At 34.5% G+C, this 23,108-nt stretch overlaps 1 protein-coding gene across 1 annotated transcript in view; it reads left to right on the top strand.

Annotated features, from left to right (window-relative positions):
* CSMD1 (CUB and Sushi multiple domains 1) overlaps positions 1-23,108 on the top strand; it is a 1,240,345-nt gene that overhangs the window by 1,075,795 nt on the left and 141,442 nt on the right. Inside the window, exons 41-42 of the mRNA XM_026097018.2 lie at positions 2,024-2,233; positions 13,600-13,788. Coding sequence (XP_025952803.2) covers positions 2,024-2,233; positions 13,600-13,788 — 399 coding nt within the window. The remainder of the gene's footprint in view (positions 1-2,023; positions 2,234-13,599; positions 13,789-23,108) is intronic.

Raw genomic sequence — 23,108 nt, 5'->3', positions numbered from 1 at the left:
TGTAATGATTTAGTGTGGAAACTTTTTATTGGTTTATCAGATTGACAACTATAAGTAGGATAAACTCAGAATTAAGGTTTGAGTAATACATGCAGGATCTCTTCTAATTGGAATTCATCTTTTTGAAAAGCCTTTAAAAACAAAATGTGCTTATGTTTGTGTTTAGAATGTGGTTTAGACTGTTAAAAATTTTAAAGGTTACTTGTAAATCTACTTTTTATTTTCAAAATACACAGTTTTTCTATTTTGAATACTTAAAACTAGACATATAAATTCCTTTTCAGTAACTAAATAAGAATGATTGCATTTTAAAGGTAGCCTGTGGCTCATCAAAGACTATATCAGAACATTAAGCTACTTTTCTTTAAATACCTAAATATGGATTTTAGGCCTATATACATATGATGAATTGAACATCTGGTTGTCACTTCAGGAACTTAAGTATAACATTAGTGGCTGCTCAGATCCTTATAATTCCCATACTGCTGCCATCTAGTCTCTGGTGGGAATTACAAAATACTGACACTGAAGTCAAGGTATTTGTAAGCTGCTCCGCGACCTACATCTTCTTAAATCTCAAGAGGATTCTAAAATTAGTGACCTCACTCAACTCCAATTAACTAGATGAGACACCATACAAGGGACAGCTGATGATAAGACTTTGATGTGCTCTGTATATGTCTGTCTATTGATAGCTTTGGGATTAGTTTTCTTATACAGGAGCTGAAATATTTGTTTTCATATCTCCCACTCTGCCTAGGTCAGGGAAGATACTAGAGCTGAATATCCCACGTTCTTACAAGTGGTCTAAACACCTGTTTATTTGATAGTTGGTTTAGCTTCCCCTGCAGAAAATTTTCCATTTTGTATAAATGATTAGATGTCAAACCACAGAGACGACCAAAAGGAGCAATGGAGCAAGAGTGAGTGAATGACTTACCCTGATGATTAATCTATAGAGTATTCTTCTGGAATGAAGAATATGCCTATACTGCTAAATGAGAATGTCAGGGAGCAAGTTAAGGGACTGAATCTTTCATACCACTTTAATTATTAACTCATTCAGTGAATCTGTTTTGCTAAGTTCCAACTAGTTCTTGACAGTCTACCAGAGCAAGGCCAGGCCTAAGCTGTGTGGCTGCAAGTTACTTGATGCCGCTTGACTTTGGGACCATGGGTTCGTCTTTGTCCCTCTTTTAATATTATATATAGACATAATTTGGAAATCTGAACTCCAAGCCCATAGTCCACATTAAGCAGAGTCAGGATTTAAAAACAGCTCTTACTTCCCATGGGACGATCCTTGAATTTCCAACTGTTCAGCAGTTTGGGACTCCCTCTCTCTTTCTCCCTCTCGCATTTTGTAAAAAAAAGCCTGTTTCAGCCACCTGATTTCTGGTGAGGGTTTGTGCTAAAAAATCCAGAATAAATACCTGTCTTCAGTCTGAAGTTCAGCACATCTTATAGGACTCCATACAGAGTAGAATGGCCCTAAAGACACCCTGGCTCAAACTGGAGGGAAGGGGAGGCATATACATGTGTCTGGCCAGAAGAAACTGTCCAGGGTAAAGTAGACAGATGGAAGTAAGTAGGTAAACATCTGCCTCAGAAATGCTGCAGGTTGCTATGTCAGAGGCTCTACGAGAGGCCTGGCCCACCTACAGTATTGCTCTTTTGGCAGCAGCCTGATCATGCTGTGACACAGCAGGACTTGTGAGTTCCCCCTCTCCTAAGTGATTCTGCAGGCTGGTTTAGGAGGACTAATATCAAGTTGCTGAATTTTCTGAATTCCTTTCGTTGGTACGTCTATGTGTAGTGATGATATTTATTGGGCACCTAAAATTTAGCAGCTGCAACTCTTGCAAAACTCAGCTACTGTTTCTGTAATTTAAGCCACACTGCAATATATATGTAGTGCCAATAACAATTATTTCATTTTTTTGTATGTGCATGCCATAGCATTAAGTGATATGAGTTATAAAAACTCTGTTTTTAATTCTTTCTTTCTTTCTTATTGCTGCAGGTGCACATATTCAGTTTCTGAATTTCTCCACTGAAGCAAATCATGACTTCCTGGAAATTCAGAATGGGCCTTACCACACCAGCTCTATGATTGGCCAGTTCAGTGGAACGGAACTCCCATCCCCTTTACTAAGCACTACTCATGAAACACTCATCCATTTTTACAGTGATCACTCAGAAAATAGGCAAGGATTTAAAATGACATACCAAGGTAAGCAAGAACTAGCACAATAAACTTTCTGGTTCAAAATGAAAAAATAAAAATTTACAAGATAATGCCAAAGTGTTTTAGACATATACTATTTAGCTTTTTTGCAGCCCTTTTTAATCCACAGATTAAAACTTTTAACTATGAAGATTATTTAATCCATGAGTTGAACTTTTTTACATCTGAAATTGTATTTGAATTGAAATTCTTATTTTATGGATGTAAAAATCTGAAGTGAAGATGAAGTCATTTGCCAAAGGTCATGTAGCTGATACCACTTTTGACCCCATTACGGTGTACTATTACCAGACAATACTGCTAATATTCACTCCCTACTTTCCAAGTTTAAACCTCCTGATTATATTTGATGTAATGAATGAGGACTTCAGAATTTAGTAAGAGTTATTTTAAATATTTAGATGAAATTTCTTATAATTTTTGATCTGTTATGGTATATCTTTGCAGTCTAGATTTATGTGAAAATAACAGAAAAGGAAAAGACATCAGGAGTGCATTCTGTATTTTTCTGTATTTCCAAACAGTATTTTCAGTATTTAATCATCTTTTTGTGATTTCCTATTCCTCAGGCTTTCTTTCCTATTCTTCATTGTTTTTCTTTTTCCTATTAGCAATAATAAAATGTCATTAATTAGTGTATATTTCTAAAATATTACATTACTCTTGCTCAAAGATGTTAAGCCCCTTTGCAGGACCTGAACAGATTAATGAAATGGAATGGCTGATTGAATTCTTGCAGATCAGTGGGGAAGATGAATATCAGCTTATTCTGAACTGCTAAATTAGGTATACTGGTTAAGTTTTCTTATATATGTATAGAAGCCTACATATGTTTCTAAATATGGATGTATTTGCATACACACATATATAGTTGTAGTTGCATCATACATACAGAATCAGTGGATAGAGAGTAGGAATCTTCAAGCAGATGATTCAGAGCTCCTGATTTAGGCTTATGCCCATAAAGCACACACAGGAAGAGGTCATACCTCTCTGTTGCCTATGAAGATCATCAGACTAGTCTTGCTCAGTTAGGTAGTCTTGAAAGTACGGAATACTGTCACAAAATCCTGTTTGGCTAGTGTGATTTTTATTGAGATAAGTCAAATGTCATTGCAGTTGGACAGCTGATTCTGCATCTTCTTGTAAAATTCTATAAGTGGCAAATTACAAAAACACAAAATAACATAGAATCCCATGTGGTATGGTTTCTGCATTTTTCACAGTGCTCTCTATTTTGGCTCTAATTAGTGTATTTTTCCTTACTATAACAAGCTCTTCCTTAACAGTATTGAGACTTAATAGGCTCAATACATGTGACTAACTCCTGACTAACAGTAATTTCTGCTAGGAAATTAATAGTTACACCTTAAGTCATTTGTAGACTCTATCATGCTTTCTTTTAGAGACAATTTTTCTGCTTACTTAGCAAGATTTTGTGTTCCTTTCGAAGGAAAGCATGCATTCACATTTTAATGATCTGTGTGACACTTTAGACACGGGGACAAGGTGACAGGTTCAGTTTGTTTTTATTTTTTTAATGTTAATTTTAATTTTTTTTTTTTAATCTTCATCTGTTCTTGTGTATCCCTGTCAAAATATATTTCCTGTACATGGCATCCTGTGATTTTGGCAAGAGCAGTGATGTTTGTTGATATTTAAGGAAATCATAGTCCAGACCAAAGTATAAGATGGCATAGATTTGAAATAAAGTTTGTATGTATTTTGACTGGCTTACAGTGTATTGTGGTTGGCGCAGATCTCTAGAAACTCCTAATCATTGGTGGTGCTTGAGTCTATTTTCCCTTAGAGCCCAGTCCTAACTGGATGACCTATTTGGTACTGAAAAGGCTACTGTGACATCAGATGTGACTCAAATGTGCTTATCAGTTTTCTTCCCCTTTAAAATAGCAAGGGGTTCTTCAGATTGAGAGTTGCAAAATTTAAAAAAAACCTGAAGATAGGGATGTATATTATGACTTTCTGTACTCAGCCTGTCTCAAGCAAATTTATTTACTTTGATTTATTCCACATATTTAAACAGTATCTGTCTAGCACTGCAAATGGAAAGACTTTTGTAATCTATCCTATAGTTTATAGAACTACAAAGACAGGAAAATGCATTGTTATAATTCATCTCTGTATCTTTTTATTCCTTTTATTCATTTAGCCAATATTTTTTGTTTTCCACTATGCCAATTTAGCATGTTTGGCTAATATGGTGTTGAGCCCAGGGAACCATTCACATGATAATCAAGCATAATTAGAAAGATTGGGAAGTAGATGTATGTTCAGAAGTTCAACTGATTGGCTTTAGCCAATTGTCTGAAAACGAGATGAAATCTTGGGCTCACTGAACCTGATAGGAATTGCATCAATTATTTCAGTCAAACTACAACTTCACTTTTTATCTTTCTGCCTGCTACAGGCACCATTCCTTTGTTTGTCCATGGTTAACTGCTGAAAGTATCTTTTATAGTCTGGGTCCAGTGCAGGGTTGCCACTAATATGATAGCTTTCATAACTCAGAAATCCATGCTATTAATGCATGGTGTTTCTTCTGCATTTTGAAAAAGGTTGATGAATCGAGCTTAGAATTCCTTTCTTATATTCTCCTGCTCCCCACTGTGTCTGGCAGGATGATGATGAAGATGGCACCATATAAAATAAACCAAAATGGTTTTGGTTTACTCCAACCCTCTCCTATTAAAACTTCCCTTTTAAATATGTTGCTTTTCTTCCTCTTCTCCCAATTGCAACTTGTCAGCTGATGATGACAGTGTTATCATGGCTAATTCATTAACAATGTGAATTTTTCTCCTGTTATCCCGGAGAAAGAGATGCATCTAAGCACTGAACAATGAAATATTCAAAACTTTTATTTGAAAAGCCTTATAATAAAATATTTTTTAGGTGAAGGAGGTAATTGTGTAGTTGTATTTTCAGCATAATAGAAAACTGTGAAAAAGAAGTATTGTTTATGGAAATGCAGAAACTTTTGTGGTGGTATTTTGCAAATAGTTATGTGAAGAATCTAAAAAAAGTTATGAATTCCTCAGAAATAGTAATAATTCAGTAAGAATCAGCTTACCTTAACAATGACCCTAATTACTGATGATAATAGATGAAAATTCAGGACCAAAAAAGGAATGTAGTTGAATTAGCTGATATTTGGATCATTTTAATATAAAATATAAAATCCAACTTGGATTGTTACCTTATTTCTCAAAATATGTAGTTATAGGTACTTGAATTACTGAATGTATATACATTCATCTGATTTTACTTTCCCCATGAGTGAGAAGCAAAACAGCTTCTCCAGTGAAGGCAATTCACTCAGTTCATGTCCATGTAATATTCCTTACTTATACAGATATTCTGGTGTGAATCATTCCTGAATGCCATTTTGAGAAAACACAATATTTTAGTCACTATAGTTAAAAAAAAAAAAAAAAAAATCTGGTTAATTTCACAGCATAATTCAAGTAAAAAAGCTGTTAGAACAAAAATTGAGTTATTTTAGAGGATACTTATTATTTATTGATATTTTACTAGTGTGTAGAGTTGCTAACCGAAATGTTATTTCATGAGAATGGAAAACATTATAAAGAGACGTGTGATTTCTTAGAAGATCAGGATCTATCAAATAAGCTTCCAGTTTATGCGCCTTCTTCCATTTACCACCTTTTCTACATTCTTCAAACAAATTCTGGTCTCTTGTTCTTTAAAAATAAAATCTTTCTTGACTTTATGTTTGTTTTTGTTGTTGTTGGTGGGTTTTTTTCTTTGAGATAGTACTAACTTTTTCTTTTGCCTTTGGGATCCTGGATTACACTAGCTATTTATGTTGTTAAGATTTCTCCTTTGCTAACTCTTTCTAAGATTATCATATTTTATTGCTTCATATTACTGAGCAGAAATAACTGTCTCAGCATCATTTAGAACATGTAGAAATAGTACTCTCAACTCAATAAATTCATAATCTAAGAAAAAGAGCTTCTTGAAGTACTGTCATTCAGTGTATTCCTCATTACTCTGAATGCTCTGACAGCGAATGCCAGTGATTCACAACTGGGCGGTTCTAACAACTGCTTCATTTTTCTTCCTACAAAGTATCTGCTTCTTTTGATAGCTGACATTTCTTTTCCTAATCCTACATCCGTTACCCTTGATATTTAGTTTTCTTGTCTTTTTCTGGATTATCTCTGGAATTTCACACTTTTGGTATTATACTGCTAGATTTCTCTTCCTTTCAATCAGTCTGCAATTGCTGTAACTAGACATTAAAAAAAAAAAAATCTTCCCTACTCCAAAATATTTATCCTTCTTTCTATATCCCTGTTAGAAATTTCATTTTACTTTCCACAACTCAGATTTCAAATAAGTGTTAGCTTGATTTTCTTGAATGACGAGACTGATACAGTTGGGATGCCTGTTTTCATTCTCTGTGATTTTGAACCCACTGGCCAATTTCAGTCAAATTTCTCCGTTCCTAGTGTTATGGAAATTAGGCCTGTCGGCCACCATAACAGGGCTTGACCCTAGGTTCCCACAGAAAAGTTCAGAGTCAAATCAAAATAAATCAGATAATTTTAATCACGCGCGTGCCGTAATTACAGCTCAAGCTGGGTGCCTCCGAAGAGGGACCCTAACATAAACAAATTCTGGGTAATTATAGTCTTTTCGACTTACATTTCCCACCCCTCACGCGATAGTTAGACCAATAATAATTTTTTGGTCTGGGGTCTCCTGCTCCTCGTTGGGTCTCATCGTCATTCTGAGGCAAGCTGTTTTTCTCCTTATTCTTGTTTTTTGCAGTCTCTGATGACGGTTGTACCTCTGTTTTTGTTGGGTCTGGCGGTTGTCTCCCAAGGTCTTATTTTTCCCCATTGTTTTGGCGTCTTCCTTCTCGGAATCGGTGACACAGGTGCGCAGACTGCATGTGGCTGCCTTATCTTCCCAGCCTGAACGAGCTCTGAGGCACTATTTTTTATTAAACTAAGTAAAGATTCGTTACTTTTCCCACGCTCGGCCTAAGGCTTCAGCAAATCTAGCCACTCATGCTAAGCAAGTTTTATATAAGTTGTGCTAAGCAGCCATTTCTAGACAGTTTCAATTCACTATTCTTTGACACCTAGAAGTGTTTGAAAAACAGTTTCAGTAACGTAGATGAAAGAGACTTGAAATAATGTTGCTAAAAGCGGCCCCGGCCCCGCGGGCCTGGGCACAGCCCCGCGCTGTCAGGACAAGGTAGAGCTGACCATATTTACTGCAATTGACAGGGGTCTTATTTATTGTGCTGCAAGAGCTGGGGGTTACTGCAGATAAGGTCAGGCGTTCCAGGGGGGGGCTGAGTCGTTCTGGTGTCTGCATACAAGAATTTAGCATCCAAAGTTCGGTAGACAGGAACTGCATAGATATTACGTAGATATATAATAATCAATAAAAGAAAGCAGGCTTTGCTTGTTTGACTGCTAACAAAGCAATATATTGAATTTGTCCCTCCTCCTGGTCAAATTAAACCAAAAGATGCAAAATAGTCTTTTAAATCATAGCAGTAATATTTTGCATGATTTTTAAGGAGATTATGAAAGTATTTAATCTCTCAAGGCACATGATATGATGATGGGTGTATTTTCAGACAACTTCTAGGTGGTCCCATGTTATGGTATCCTAATATGCTATTGTAGGGAAAAAGTTCTATAAATAAAAAGCACAGCTTTTAAAATAATAGAATTAATTTGATATAACTTTAGAAAAAGGTGGGCAGGTGAAAAGAGCCCATGGTTGTAGTCACATTTACCAAAATCATTCTAATGTCTTAATAAATATGTGTTGCATATTAGGAAAGTGCCCATAAGATTCCATACCATGTTCCTAGTCTGATTTTTTTTTAATGTTCTTAACTTTACATTAAAATAGGCTTAAAATTAAATTTGTCCATTTGCTGAAAGAGCTTGGTCCAATGCAAAGATTGCTTTGCCTGAGAGAAAGAAAGTGCCATTTCTTTGAACTAAAATACCGCAAGAACTGACACTAAGGTAGCAGAGGAGTATTTTGCAATCTAGATGCCCTTTTAAAATGATACCATTCTGAAAAATGTAGGGGGGTTGTTAGTGGCGGTGCTCTTTAAGCAAACTTTAGTGCCGTAAAATGAAGATTTATAAAGCTCATGGTATTTTATGAAGGTTAAGGCTCTTTGGTGGCCCCTCATCTTTGGAGAAAACAAAGAATATGAATAATGTATAGTGAATGTTAAAATTAATAATGTTATTTTTTCCTTATCTTTTGTACTGAATTATTGTGAAGGCAGAAATAAATACTTATGAGGTTGAAGCTTTATATGGCCTGGGTTTGGACTGCTCAGAGTAATTCAGTATACAAAATTTTGGGGGGAGAAGTCTATGCATGCTGAGAACAACAAAATACTTGCTTCCTGCCTCTGCAAGGAGCTAATGCTGCTACTTGGGCACCTTAGCTGCTGCTTCGGCACCTGACTTCTCTTAGCACAAGATTTGAATATACAACCTGAATTACTTAGTACCATGAATCTCTGAATGCAATAAAAAGCTTCCTGCCCTTAGCAGAACCCCAGGGAGGTTACAGCTCTGAAAACCATCAGCAGGCAGTTTTCTGTTTTATACTCTGCCACCTCAGCAGAAACGTGTTCATGTTTTGTTGTAGCCTTAGCTTTGCAATTATGCTGCCTAAGGAGTGGTGGGCATTTCATTGCGTTTAGGACTGATTTACTAAATTGGTGTGTTATCATTCGGTTTCTGTTTTACCCATGGCAAGAGGGGAGTTCATATTGATGATGTGCAGCTCTGGAACAGTTCAGATCAATTTTATCAAACATTATTTTTTATTTGTTTGTTGGATTATGCAAAAACTTTAGAAATCCTTGGTTTTAAAAATAGCAACATTTCAGTTTAATTAAAGTGCTTTTTTTTTTAATTAAAACAAATATTCTACTGTTTAATTCCAAAAAACAAAGCATGGGGAAACTATGGCTCTCTTTTATCCCTGCTGTGGTTTTGACCCCTATGAAAAGCAGCAAGCACAGGAAGCAACCCGGAAATAACACAGAAAACCACTTCTAAATCACATTTGACTAGCAATTTTGAGTTATGGGAGCCCCCAAATCTGTCTAATTTCAGTCTGAGGTGCAGGCAGCCTGTGCACCCGAGGGCTGAGGAGAAGAGTGACAGTCACAGAAGCTTGACTGACAAGCCAGGGTAACCTGGCTCGGGGTACTCTGCGTATAGCTGGGATGACTCAAGATGTATGTTAGGTCAGAAGAAGTAAAACCTTCTATGGCCTCTGAGAGATCCAGTACAGAATTTAGCACCCAGAGGAATATGGATGGTCTAATGGTTTTAAGTTATCTTTCTTTTTCTTTTTTTTTTCCCTTTTCCCCACTTAATCCTTGTCTGGGCTATGACATTACACAGCTTTTTGGTATTTTTGGGACACCTTTTTTCCCTGCTCAATTTTCCCTTTACAATTAGGACTTCTTTGAAGGAAGTAGATAAAAAGTGTTGTTTGTGTAATCTTTACTGGGGGAATCATAGTTCCTATGACTAGAACTCCGTAAAAGACTCCTTAATCCGTCTGAGCATCAGTGTAGCACAAAGCGGGATAGGAGGTGAGAAGCTCGCTCTGTTACACTTGGAGAGAAAAATGTTCCAGGAGGGTAGAGAGAAAGAAGGTGCTAATGCACTCCCTGCCGTCCTCAAACACACTCATGCACGTACACAAGATGAGTCGTACCTGGTAAATCTGATGACCTTTATTTAGCAAGAAGATGACTATGATGAGGCTTCTGAGTCATCAGAATTCTGGAAAGAAAAAGGGATTTGCTGAAACCCTGCGCTTTTTCTAAAAAGGTTTCAGGAGATGCCTGAAGGTAGAAATACTAATGGAAGAGAAATAATATGCTTTTGTGACCCGCCCCCCCCCCCCAAAAAAAAAATTTTTCTGAAGCAATGTTTTGTGACTGTAATCCTGAGACATTGCATTTGAAAATGATGTTGTCTGGTGCCTAAGGCACTAAACTGGGATTCCAGAGATGTGAATTTTATTCTTCACACTGTAGCTATATGCAGTATGATACTGAAGGAGTTTACAGCAGGACTAAATTAAGGTTTTCTATGTAGTCTTAATTGTGACCTTTCATATTGCTTGAGTGTTTGCATGCTTAATTCTGTGCTAATACAATTTTTCTGTATAGTAATTATTTCCGTGTTGAAGTGCTATCTGTGTGTGTGGCACTTGCAAAGAGAGTAAGTCTTAACCCAAGGTTAATCCAAAAAAGAAAATAAATTGCAAAAACAAAATAGCACAATCAATTATATTTCTTTTGTGATTTACACTTGCTCCTCACCACTGGAAAATATATTGCACAAAAGCCAAAAGTCAACATCAGATCATTTAAAAATTCAAATATTTGACTACTGCCAGAGTTCAAATTAAATCTTTCTCTCTCATTTCCTTTACATAGTTAGGTTTCTTTTTGGCTTTTCACTAGAGCTTTTCTGCAGTGAAAAATATATCATTTTGTAAAGCTCAATAACAAAACAAGTCTTTGGGCATGGCATTAATAAAAAAAGCTCTCTTTTCTGAGATGCGACATCAGGATTTGTGGGAAATATTTGATAGTGATGACTGAATAATGAATTGCTCTGTTAAATCAGGTACAGTTGGTACATATATCAAGGAATAGAGAATAATAAAATTGATATTTATATTAAAACTATAAAACAAATTCCTTGAGTGGCCTGTAAATCATGATATGATAGTCAGATGAATCACCTGATTTACTGGTACTCCTATAATTTATGAATCATCTATATGATTTATACCAGACATCACTTGGAGACAGTATCTTCACATTTTCCACCATTGTTTTTAACTACTCTCTGATCACTACAAGTGCTTTCACCTCTGACTGACTGTCAAACTTATGATCATCTGCTTTAGGCAGAGGCTAGATTTGTTACTTTAAAAAGGTTCTCTGTATGTTTTATTTAACTTACAATAAGAAGGAAGAATATGCATCTCTCCATAAACATTAACTAGAATTTTCAGAGCGAGGCAGTATTTACCCACTACCAATCCAAAAGGAATATTTTTTAAGGGAAGTTATACAAATTAGAGGGTTAGAGAGATTTTGTTATTATCTTAGAATTTCTTCTTTTGCCTGAGCTGTTCCTGTGTTTCTTTCTCACGTAGATCAGTGAGAAGAGTATTTTTTTAAAGCAAATCTTAAATTCAGTTCAGAAAAACAGAGACCACAATAAACAAGGTTAAAATGGAATCCATGAATACTGTATTGCAACAAATTAACCAGTAAGGTAGGGTAGTTTTCATACATGTTTATCGCCTCAAAATTTTGTACAATCAAAGTTTAAAAGTTCCAGTAATTATCACTGTCATTGTAACTTTTTGGGCAATGTAATAGGGCACCTTGCTGTGCAACTAACCTGTGAGAGGATCTAACCCTTCAGATATGTCACCTGAATAGTCATCTGTTGCATTTATTTTAATAATTTGCTAAGCAGTTTTTTGATATAATTTATTAGTCCTAATATGTCTTGTACTCTTGAGTAATCTCTCTAATAATCTAGCCCGTACAAAGTTGCTGCCAATAATTCGTATTGATAATAACGATATTATTTTAGTAGTGCTGTACTAGTAGTGATCATAGGAGTAATAATAGTATTAAAAAGCAAAGAGCCAATAGTAGATTTAGTACAAAACTTTATTGAACTGTAAATGAGTTAGAATAAAGTTTTTTGTATTTCCTTTCCCATAATAGTTAGTGCTATTGATTGTTCTGTTGCCATTTTCTTTTCTTTCTTTTTTGTTATTTGGGGGAAGAGTAATCTGATTTATTAGGTGCTCTCAGGATATTTCCATTATCCACATCTCTTCCAGCTCTGTTACAAATGCTGGATTTTGGATTCACTGAACGAATTAGGGAAAAGGAGTAGGCTTTTTTTCCGAATGAATCTTCTGTTCATGACATAGCCTGACTGCAATCAGCAATGACACGAAAGGAAAGATTGAAAAACACTCACGCTAGTGGCCCTGGTTCGATGAAGCAATTAAGTACAAGCTTCACTTTAAGTAGGTGCTTTAGCACAACTAACTTGATGTTTACCTAAATCTTACAGGAACCACTTGTTTAAATAATCTAATTGATAACAAGTATGCAGCCATGAGGGGGACATGTCCATATTGTCATGATTTGATTTGGAAAAAAATAACAAAATACTTCATTCAAGAATATGTTCTTCACCATTATTACAGTAGTTTTAGTATTTGGACTTAATAGCATATGTTAATATAAGACACACTTGCATTATTGACCTTGTTCGAACTTTGTTATATTTGACAGTAGTATTTCATAATTGAAAATGGAATATTTGGAGAAAGCAGGGCATTCTGTTTCTCAGTAGTTATTACTTGACAGGCAGTTACTTGCTATCTTCTGACTGATTGTTTATCATCTGACTGATTCTACATAACATTTTTGTAAAACTGTGTTCCTTTTTTGATTTCTGTGGAACTGTTCAGTAATGCAAATGTTAAAAGGAAATATCTTCAGTATGCAAATGTAGTTTTAAATTATCTTTGTATCTGAGTGAATGTTACTAATGAAAGTGTCTTCTGAATTTTCATTGCACTAGTTTGTATCAATTAAATATGTTTAACAAATAATATTTTGAGGCCTTTACAAAATTAAATCCAAACATTAAATAGAAGGAATCATTAATTCAATCCTTATATGGAGATATATCTAGAAAGAACTTTTTCCTTGGTAGACTTTTCTCACTTTTTCAGGTCTTTCAAATGTTATATTTTCGGTGACTTTACATTCCTTCATTAATTCTCTTTCTACTTTTTAGTCAGCTGTTTTTTTATTTAACACACAGTTTAATATATTCAAAAAATACAATAGATTGTGAACATTGTGGATTTCTTAAAATCTTTATGAATGACTGCTCTTATTATATCTTACTAGAATACTTAGTATAGTGTTTACATATGAAAACACATTTAAACAATTGCTGTGATTAATAGGGTGCTGATTTATTAGTTGAAGTTAGTATACAAAATAATTGGTGCAGGTAATGAGCAAACTGGAATGCTGCCAGTCAAATATAATCCACCTTAGTATTATATATACCTAAACTGTAATTTGAAATGTTTGTGTTACTCCATAGTGTTTCTGTGCATATGGAGTTGCAAAAATAATGGATGATTTATTTCTTCTTGATATGTGTTAATCACTCTGTTACTGTATTTCAGCTTTCTAATGTTTGCCTGTTATTTCGGTTCTCTTCTAGCTTATGAGTTACAGAACTGCCCTGATCCTCCTCCGTTTTTGAATGGGTATATAGTCAACTCAGATTACAGTGTGGGTCAGTCAATATCATTTGAATGCTATCCTGGGTATGTTTTGAGGGGTCAGCCTGTTCTCACATGCCAACATGGGATCAACAGGAATTGGAACTACCATTTCCCCAGATGTGAAGGTAACTTTCTGGTAGTACCTTTGCTTCAGAACTCATGATGGTTTCTGATTTTTCTGTGTTTGTGTGCATGTATCTAATATAGCTTTTGCTGAAGAGTTGAACCTTTATCCTAATCTGTCAAAGTTTTATTGCTTATGAGCACTCATCATACTGCCAGAAATGATCTTAAGCTCCATGTAAAATTTGTCCTTTTTTGACTTTCTTCTCCTTTTTTCTGATTCTTTGGACAATGTATGCTGTCACATATAAATTTGAAAGCTTTTACTTGGGCTTTCATTTAAAAGACAGAAGCAAAACTGCTGACATTCATTTAGACCTTCAGAGGCTTTGTCAAAGTCTCCTATAGGACATTATAAAGAAACTAAGTAGTCATTGTGTAAAAACAAGCTTCATCATGGCTGGTCAGCTATTTAGGAAGATATAAATCAAAATAAAAAAATGACTGATTTCAATCATAGCAAGAGGCTAATGGTGCTACAGGTTTTAATTGTAGGAAGTATGTTTAGTATATTTGTCACTCACGTTGAAAGATGGGTGAGATACTTCCTTTCATAAAATACCCCATGGTTTGTAGGTTAGTCAAACCTGAGAAGGTTGTGAGGAATTTCAGAGACATCTAACTGAGCTACAGCAATAAGCCATGAAAAAAATTGAGAGAGGTAAATCATCCTGCTGCAGGACAGACTGCTAGGGGCCAGGAAGAGATTTCCCAGTGGGAAAGGTTAAAATGACATTTCCTACTCTGAACTCCTCTGTCCTTTTTTAGGAGACAAGTGGGGTTGAATATTGTAAGAAGCAAAAGCTAGACTAGATGGGCTAAAGGTCTGATTCAGCATTGCAATTTCTTGCTTGTGAGAACTTAACTACTAAGAATAAACATTTCAATTTACTTTCTCATTTTTTCTGAGAAGGATATTGTCCTAACAGCTTAACTGTAATGCACTGCAGCATGTGCATGTGTTTTATACATGCACTTGGGAAGTAAGTGTATACAACTTCCTTGTTTTGTCATTTAACTCCAGTGGTATGAGAATCAGAAAATTCAAGTTCTATTCCTTAATGGTTTTGAAAATTATCATTAATTTCTCGGGAGTCTATTAAATTAAACATACAGAAGAGATGTAAAATACTGCACATTTCTTGGAATGCAAAGGGTTTGCAAGGAAGAAATGCAGTTTAAAGTGAATAGTCTGGTTGAGAGTATTCACAGGTACTAATCTTTGTCCATTTGAAGCTTGTGTTAAAGCACAGAAACAATATAAAAAGCCCAATACTATATATTTTAAAAAAGATTATTTGTATTATTATTATTGGAATTATTAAGCTAAGAAGAATTAGCCTATGTTATGTTTTAATTTAAACTGTATTTTTATCACATTGTTACATAGATGTTGTAGAGGCCTGATGGGCTGCAGGAATAAGACGTAAACATACCCTCCTGACCAAGGGAAGAATTGTTACAGAAACATCAAAGTGAAAGATTTAATAAAAGTTTTGAAAGTAAATCTGTCAAACAAGAAAAGTCTTAATGTTAGTTATGGTTTGGAGGTCTTCTAGCAGTGATACAGTTCTCAAAGGAATATGCTTAAATGTGAATAACATAGCAATTCCCTTTCCTTAAAAATATGTTTTAATAAAACCATTTCCATTCTGTTTGTTGAAACAAAAGAAATACTGTAAAATATATATAATATTAAATTTTAATCTACTTTTAATCTACTCTAGTTGGTTACCACAGAACATTCTTTGAAACAACCTCGGCTGTCTTTCTGCTAGGATGTATCTATTAGATAATTCTGCATCCTTATGAAGGTTACATGCCAGCTAATACTGCCTCTCTGAGCCAACAGAATGGGTGACATAGATGGCAATTTTATTTTGATTCTCTAATTATTGAGATATTGCTTAATTTCTTTTTTTAATCTGATCTGCAAAATAGTCTGTTTTATTTCATAGTCAGTAAATCCATGATTTTGTTAAATTGACGTAGGTTTAAGATAAAAGTCATCTGGAAGTATTCTTTGGAAAGTTTGAGTAGCTCTTGTTAGCTGGGTTCTAGGACCCAGAGAATTGAAAGCTGGGTAGCATGCATTTATCAACTGCTGTCATACACAGTTCAGTTAACATCTGAGCATGTATGAAGGAATTTAACTGAGAACACAAGATATGTTATAGCTCAGAAACAGAGCTTTTTAAACATATAATTTTATATAATACAATACATCTTAATATTTCAGTTTTTGTACCATGGAAACATTCTTTCAGTTCATTTTGCAGTATCTAAGATAAAAACATTTGTTCAGTGTAATACATCATGTTCAATATACAATATTAACAATACCGCATCACCAGATACTAGGTTTCACATGAATAATAGAAACCATAGAATAAAACATTTTAACTCCAAAGACTAGTTCCCAGATAGAGGACTGTAACAGAGATTCATTTTCTTTGATGTAACTCCCAGTTCTGGGAAACATCTCTCTCATAGTTTACAGAAGAAAGAGAGGGAGTCTTTCAAGGTGCCATGCCCCAGGTCTCAGTTTGGAAAGGACAAATGTGGCAGAATTTTTGTATGTGGCTCTACCTAACAGAGAAGGATTTCTTTCCAAAGTGCATTTATGCATTTTATTATACTAAAGAACTGGCTCTGGTTTCCTGAATATCCCAAAGAAAAAATACAGTCTGTCTGTGGGAAATACTGAAGGAAATTGGGCTTTTATACTTACAAGTCTGCTGGAAGATGAACCGCTGTTTCAGGACTGTCCCTCTTGATGAGCCTCCAAGGATCAAATAAAATCATGTGTGGCAGCACATGGGAGAAGTCATGTTAGAAAGCAAAGAATTATTAACTAAAAATCGGTGAAGTAAATAGCTATCACTTTTTCTTCTCTTTTTGTTTTTTCCTTCTTCTGGAGAAGACAATATCTGGAATGAACATTTGGCATTGGAGATAGAAAAGGCCATGCCCCCTCTCTTCAGCAGTTTAGTTAGGAAGCAGTACTCAGTTGAACAAATGAGAGTATTGAGTTTTGTCTTATTTTCAAATTAAAGAATACAGTTTTATTGCCAAGGACTTAGGCAGGTTTGTAGATTTATGGCAGTATATAAATAAAAGTACTAAAATGGTGCTTCAATATTGAATATAATTGGAATGTTTCCAGCATAGAAATGAATGTGTATGTTCTGTACAATCAATGGTACATTCACTGTTAAATGGCTGCCAAGCCAACCTCTTCCATTTTTCATTTTTTTTTTAATCTTTGCATCAGAATAGCTGGGAGACAGTTTAGACATTTCACAAAAACACATATTTCAAATTAAGTAAAAAAGGTGTGCATGCAAATAATATAACATCTTTCAGACGATTAATTTCTCCTTTAGAGAAAAGGGTAAGTTAAAAGTTGAAATAGCAGCACCACTAATGAATATAATTATGGCATAATGACACTATTTTTGCAAACTATAGTTGTAATTGTATTGTGAATCACCTTCTGAGTCTTATGGAACTCCACTGGTTAAAGAACAGCAGCCTGAGAAATGCTGCACTAGACATCTCTCATAATGCTGTACTTCCCGAAGGAAAGGCATTGAGAGGCATAAGCCAAATTACTTCTTTGGGAGATCAGGGCTGGCACTTTCCTTAGACACACGATGTGGTAGTGCTTCACATCTTGTCAAAGTAGTTGGTTATAACTCATGATGAGGATTATTCTGCACATCCTTTGCAGGTATCTGATGACATTATCAACATGGACATGATTCATGTTTTCTTTGTTTCAGTTCCTCCTGACATCCCATTTGGTCTTTCCTTTTATTGTCATATTTCACTTTCAAATTAGAGTAATATTAGCACTCTTTCATATTATCAGACTCGTTATAAATCTAACAGAAACTGGGGATATTTTTTTAATCTTCCTGACAAACTTAATGATCTGAGCCAAATGTCTCCTGCTGTTACACTGGTTATTTCACCTTCATTTACATTCTTACCTCTTCCTGAACTTACATTGTGCTTAATATCACATCTCCCTCAGGTTGTGATGGAGTTTTTTTCATTTTACTGGTAAAAACTTTTACCACTGCCATATTTAAATAAAAGATGGGAACCATCATCTCCTATATCTTTTGAATTATAAGTTTCTGTAACCTTTTTTTATATTTTATGTCTAATCTTGCTCTGACAGGTTCTATTAAGGATAACTCTCTCTTTCTGTTGACTATTATATATAACTTCTGTACTTATTTTAGAGGACTGCTTGAGTCTAAAACATGAGCTTGAGTTAGGTTCTCCAGTTATGTTCATTTTTCCCAAGGCTGCTGACTTTTAAGTGCCTCCTGAATTAGACAGTAAATGAATGGGAGGATTGGAGGATTGGAGATTTTGATTTCGCCCTTAAATGCTTCTCAGGTCCTATTTTAAGTACACAGGCCTTACGATGAATATGATCTGCAGCTCCTTTAAATGTAACTTTTTAATTAAAAAGATTATAGCACTTTATAAAATATTTTCCATGCATTGCATGAATTAACAATTAATTAATTTTGAGTTCTAAAAAACCCACAAAGATGAGGAAGGACCACGTATAGAAGATATTTCTATTCAAAGGAGATTGGTTCATGAATTCAACTTTATCAATGTTTTGAAAGAAAACATCATGTTATTCTTAGAACTGTATTGAAAATAGATATGAAATATTTTTGCCCAAGATAAACTTACAGTAAGGCTTTATGCTATCCTATAAAGAGTAGTATAAAAGTGTAAAGGATGATGATAAAATATTTCTAACATATGGTCCATATACAATACAATGCTATGGTGAAAAGAACTAGTGCACAGTTAGTTATAAGCAGAATATCAAGTAAGCATAGGGAATATCCTGTCCAGAATTAATGACAACACTTTCAAAAAATGTAAAAAAAATAAAAACAAATACAATTCTAAAGGTTTTAGGAAAGATTTAAAATAATAGCTTGATAAATTAATTTGTGCGTGATCTTTACGTAACAGATATAAATATGATAATATTTCTTTATTTCTTCTAAATCTTGCAGCCTGATGATACAGGCTTTTGCAGCTCATGATATCTTCTGCCTGTCAGCTACAATATGTCTTATTATCTTGTGTAAGAACAGAGAATGAAAATACTTTAAAGGATATAAAAAGATAAGGGAATATATTTTCTCCCTGTTCCCATTAAGGCTGACCTGTACTCTTCACACTTCTAGAATAAAAAGATACTTAGATACCAAATCCATATTCTCACTATATCCTTCTAGTTTTGTTTTTAAAATGAATTTCTGCAAACATTAACTTCTGAGATGCAGTTTGAAATGTTTCTCAGTGGGGAACACTTTTTTGCATACTCCTAGATTTATAGAAGAGTCATACTCTTGGTTCTCTTCATATATTGTTTTCATGCTCACTGTACTTTGCTTTGGTTCAGATCAGACTGAATGTTGTTCTGTTAGCATTGGGGATTTTTTTAGCTATGTTTCATTGTTTTTTGTTACTGCTTTTGATTTTTAATCTGTTAGTATTTGGCATAATCCTACTAATAAAAAGACAAACACGAAGTGTTTACTTAAAATGTTAGCCTTTTACAGCGAGTATATTTATTAGGTCAAAAAAGGTATTATTGGGGTCCCTTTTGTAGTGATAAATCAGAAATGAGAAGGAAAAATATAAATTAGAGAAACTGAAAGGATGGATGAGAAAGGTAACCATTATGTCATTTGCCTTTGAGAAAAAAGTCTTCTAGGGTAATCTCCTGGTAAGGAAAAAATCAGTGTCAGGAGTCACTCTATTGCTGTACCCTGGCCTGTAGTAAGGCTTTTTTAATGCCATGAAATCAAAGACTTTCATCCACAACTAATAAGCTGATTCTACCTTTTCCTAATCAAATAAACTATACCTGGGATTCTCTGTTTTTGGATCATCCAGAGAAGTAAATTTCTAAGTCAAAGAAACAGAAGCAGCGACACAATTATTTGTTAGCATTAGCCATGTGATTACCTCTGCACACATTAGCAGGATCCTTCCAAAGCTTGTTTTTTATGTTCAGAAGCCCCAAGCGGAATCTTTAATGCTAAGTGTTTTTAGAAACCTTTAGAAACCTAAGCACCTCATTCCAAAATTAGACACTTTTTTTTATTTTATATATATAGAGATGAAACAGATCTCTTTTTGTTTCTTGTTTTTTTTCTTTTAAACCTAGGTTAAGCTTTTTGAGTTAGATGCCTTAGCCTGATTTTGATTTCTTCTACAGCAGTTTTCTGATATGTCTTCAGTGATCTCCTGGGCCTCTCTCTCACTGATTATGTTTTTAATGGAAGTTGTCAGCTAAAAAAAGAATGTCTTAAAAATTCTTCATTAATATGTTATTTAATAATTTTTAAATATTAATTACAAAAGAATAGCAATGTTATGATAGAATGTAGATCTAAGTTTTACAACAAAGATTATTTAAATTGCAGAAAATTAACACTCAGTTTAGCAATAATCCATCTGAATGGCACAACAAGCAAAATTGCCTTTTTGATTATTTTAACTGTACATGAACGTATGACTGGGTAAGATAGTTGCAAAAAGGAATTATATCAGGTGTGTTTACGATGCTACATTATTGATATATGTTTATGAAACTACCTTAGCTTATGTGACTTAATTTTGCGGGGAATAAGACTATCTTGCATTGTTTCATAAAAGCTTTGGAAAAAAATCTGACCTCTTCAGTACCTCCCTAGGCTTCAGCCATGTGTATCTTCTGCCTAAGGAAATATTTTGCTAAAGGGTAGGCAAGACTTGAATACATCTTTTCTGATGAAAATGTGGCTAAAGATAAATGGATTCAAGTGTTAACTGGTGCGCTTTGTAATACTATTTTCAGTTATTCATCAGAGATCTGAAAACTTAGGAGAACACAACTACTTCTTCTATATCTAGGACTTTTAGAAATACCCAAGAAATTTGTTGATTTGCCTTCCCATTACAATTAAATCATATTTTTTCACCCTATCAGAGATCAAATGTCTGATTATATGCTTTCACATTGCATGTGAGAACATCAGTGGATTTCATGTAGTTTGATGGGGATTAAAAATAGCTGTTCAATACTGGGAGAATATACTTTCTGGGGGTCTAAACCAAACTGAAGACAACTTTGCAGTTTTTTAGAAAAACTGGAAGAAACTAAGTTTTAAAAATAATTTAAAACAGTTCCCTGAATTAATGTAACAGATGTGAGAAAGGAGGTTAGCCGTTAGCTTAGAAAGTGGCCCTCAGAATGAACAACCTGATGCTGCCTTTAGAGAAAAGCTCTGTGTAATTTTAGATGCTGGTAACTTTTTTGGAAAAACATATGACACAGGCTGGATGAGAATTTTCATGCATATTCAGAATTATTAGCTGAAAACTGGTCATGACATTGAGCCAACCCTCTTCTGACCTGCCCTAGTTCTGTGCATACACTTGCATCAAAACTCCATAGATTGTCTCTGCCCTGTCCTTCTCGGTCCTAATACTTAGTCTCATCCTGTGATACTTCCTCACCAAACCTTAATTCCTTAGAAAGCCATCCGCATTTCTTATAAAAATCCCTGGCAAAGAGAATATCTTTGAAGTATAAGAAGGCCTATTCTTTTTATTTTTAAAAGATAAAGAAAGACTATACAGGCATACTCCTGCAGTTAAAGACTCCTCCTTCCTGGTATTTTATAGTCTTCCTTGTGTCATTCTAGAACTGCTTAAGAAGATTTAAGGAACTACCCAAATACATGTTTGTTAAAGTGAAATAAATATGCAGCGCATATCTGTATTAGGGTAATACTAGCTTTTAAGTAGTTGGGCTATTGGTGTCTCTAATAAAAAAGAAAAAAAAACAGAAATCTTGATAAATCAGAGTTATACTCATGGCAGAATAATAACTACAGATAAAATTGCACACTTGATGAACAGAGTATTCTTGAATTGATTTAGAAAGTACTAAATAATAGCTTTTTTACAGTTCATTTAAAAAAGTCTTTGTATTACATTCACTAACACATACCGATGATGACATTTTTCACTGATTTATGGATAAATGCCTCACTTCACTTCCTGAGTGTCTGGCTTAAAAGGATGTCAGGTTTTTATTGTTCTGGTAAATGGTTGATAATTTTAAACATATAATGAAGGTAGAATGGCATTAGTATCCAAATTTATATGCCTGGATGATTTGGTCATATATCAGTGTTTTTGTATCTTCTGTTCTGATATAGTTTCAGTGGTGTAGAGATGTAATAATGTATCTATGTATATAAGTCTTAATGCTTCAAAAATGCATATGTGCTTTTCATGTGAAAATGATACCCATTCAGCTGTTGAGAAAAACAGACAGCTTTTGAATGCTTGCACAAAAAGTAAATCTGCTGTGGAACATTTTGGAATTTTGTAAAGACTTTTTTACATTTTAATTCTGATTTTAACATTCTGTGCCCTCATGTATGTTTCCTGATGAATGCTATCTTGGAGTACTGCTTTGCATTGCATTTTTAGGTATGCTTTTGGTAAGATATTGAGAATCTGATGTTAGCTCTACATTAGCCTTGTGGCATTATAAATTAAAAGCCAGGATTTTTTTAAATTTTACTTTAAATTCTCTGTTTTTGAAAAATCATCTATATGTTCAGAATACTTGTATTTAAGGTGCAATCTGACTTTGGAGTAATATATAATATTCCTGAGTAATGATATTCATACAGCACCAAAGGGCATAGCAGGCTTGTTTCTTTTTTATCTCCTATTCCTTTCTACTTCCTAAAGAAACTTGTTTCCTAAAGGAATATTGAAGACATGCAGGGTATATATTATGTAGATGAAAAGAGTAATTGAGATTTTTATAGCACATATTAACATTTTTTTGTCTGATTTCTTGGCTGAAATGAGAATAAGGAAGTATTTGTTCCATTCAAATTAGCATTCAGGAAGAGAAAATAATATTTAGTTCCTAATACTGTTAAGATAGTCATTCTTCCTCTCTTCTGTCCTTCTGCCCACAGTTTTAATTCAGGAGTTTTATCTTCATTTCCAAACTCAGAGAAGTAATTTCTCTGTTCTCCATTACTGACTTCTCTGTAATGTGGAGTGTACGTTTGCCCTGGTTCTTTTGCATGCGAACGCTGCCTGCCAAGCCTACACCCAGGCGTCTACACAGCAAGGCTGCACACAGCTGAGGCCTGAATGCATGTGGCTCCATTTTGTCTGCAGTTGCATGGATTTATATCTATGATTTCTGACTACAGAGCGGGTTTCTTAGTGTGTTGACTGAGAAAGCAGAGTT

Source organism: Dromaius novaehollandiae, chromosome 3 (genome assembly GCF_036370855.1).
Source record: "Dromaius novaehollandiae isolate bDroNov1 chromosome 3, bDroNov1.hap1, whole genome shotgun sequence".
Taxonomy (NCBI): domain Eukaryota; kingdom Metazoa; phylum Chordata; class Aves; order Casuariiformes; family Dromaiidae; genus Dromaius; species Dromaius novaehollandiae.
This window is presented reverse-complemented; position numbering and strand designations above follow the sequence as displayed.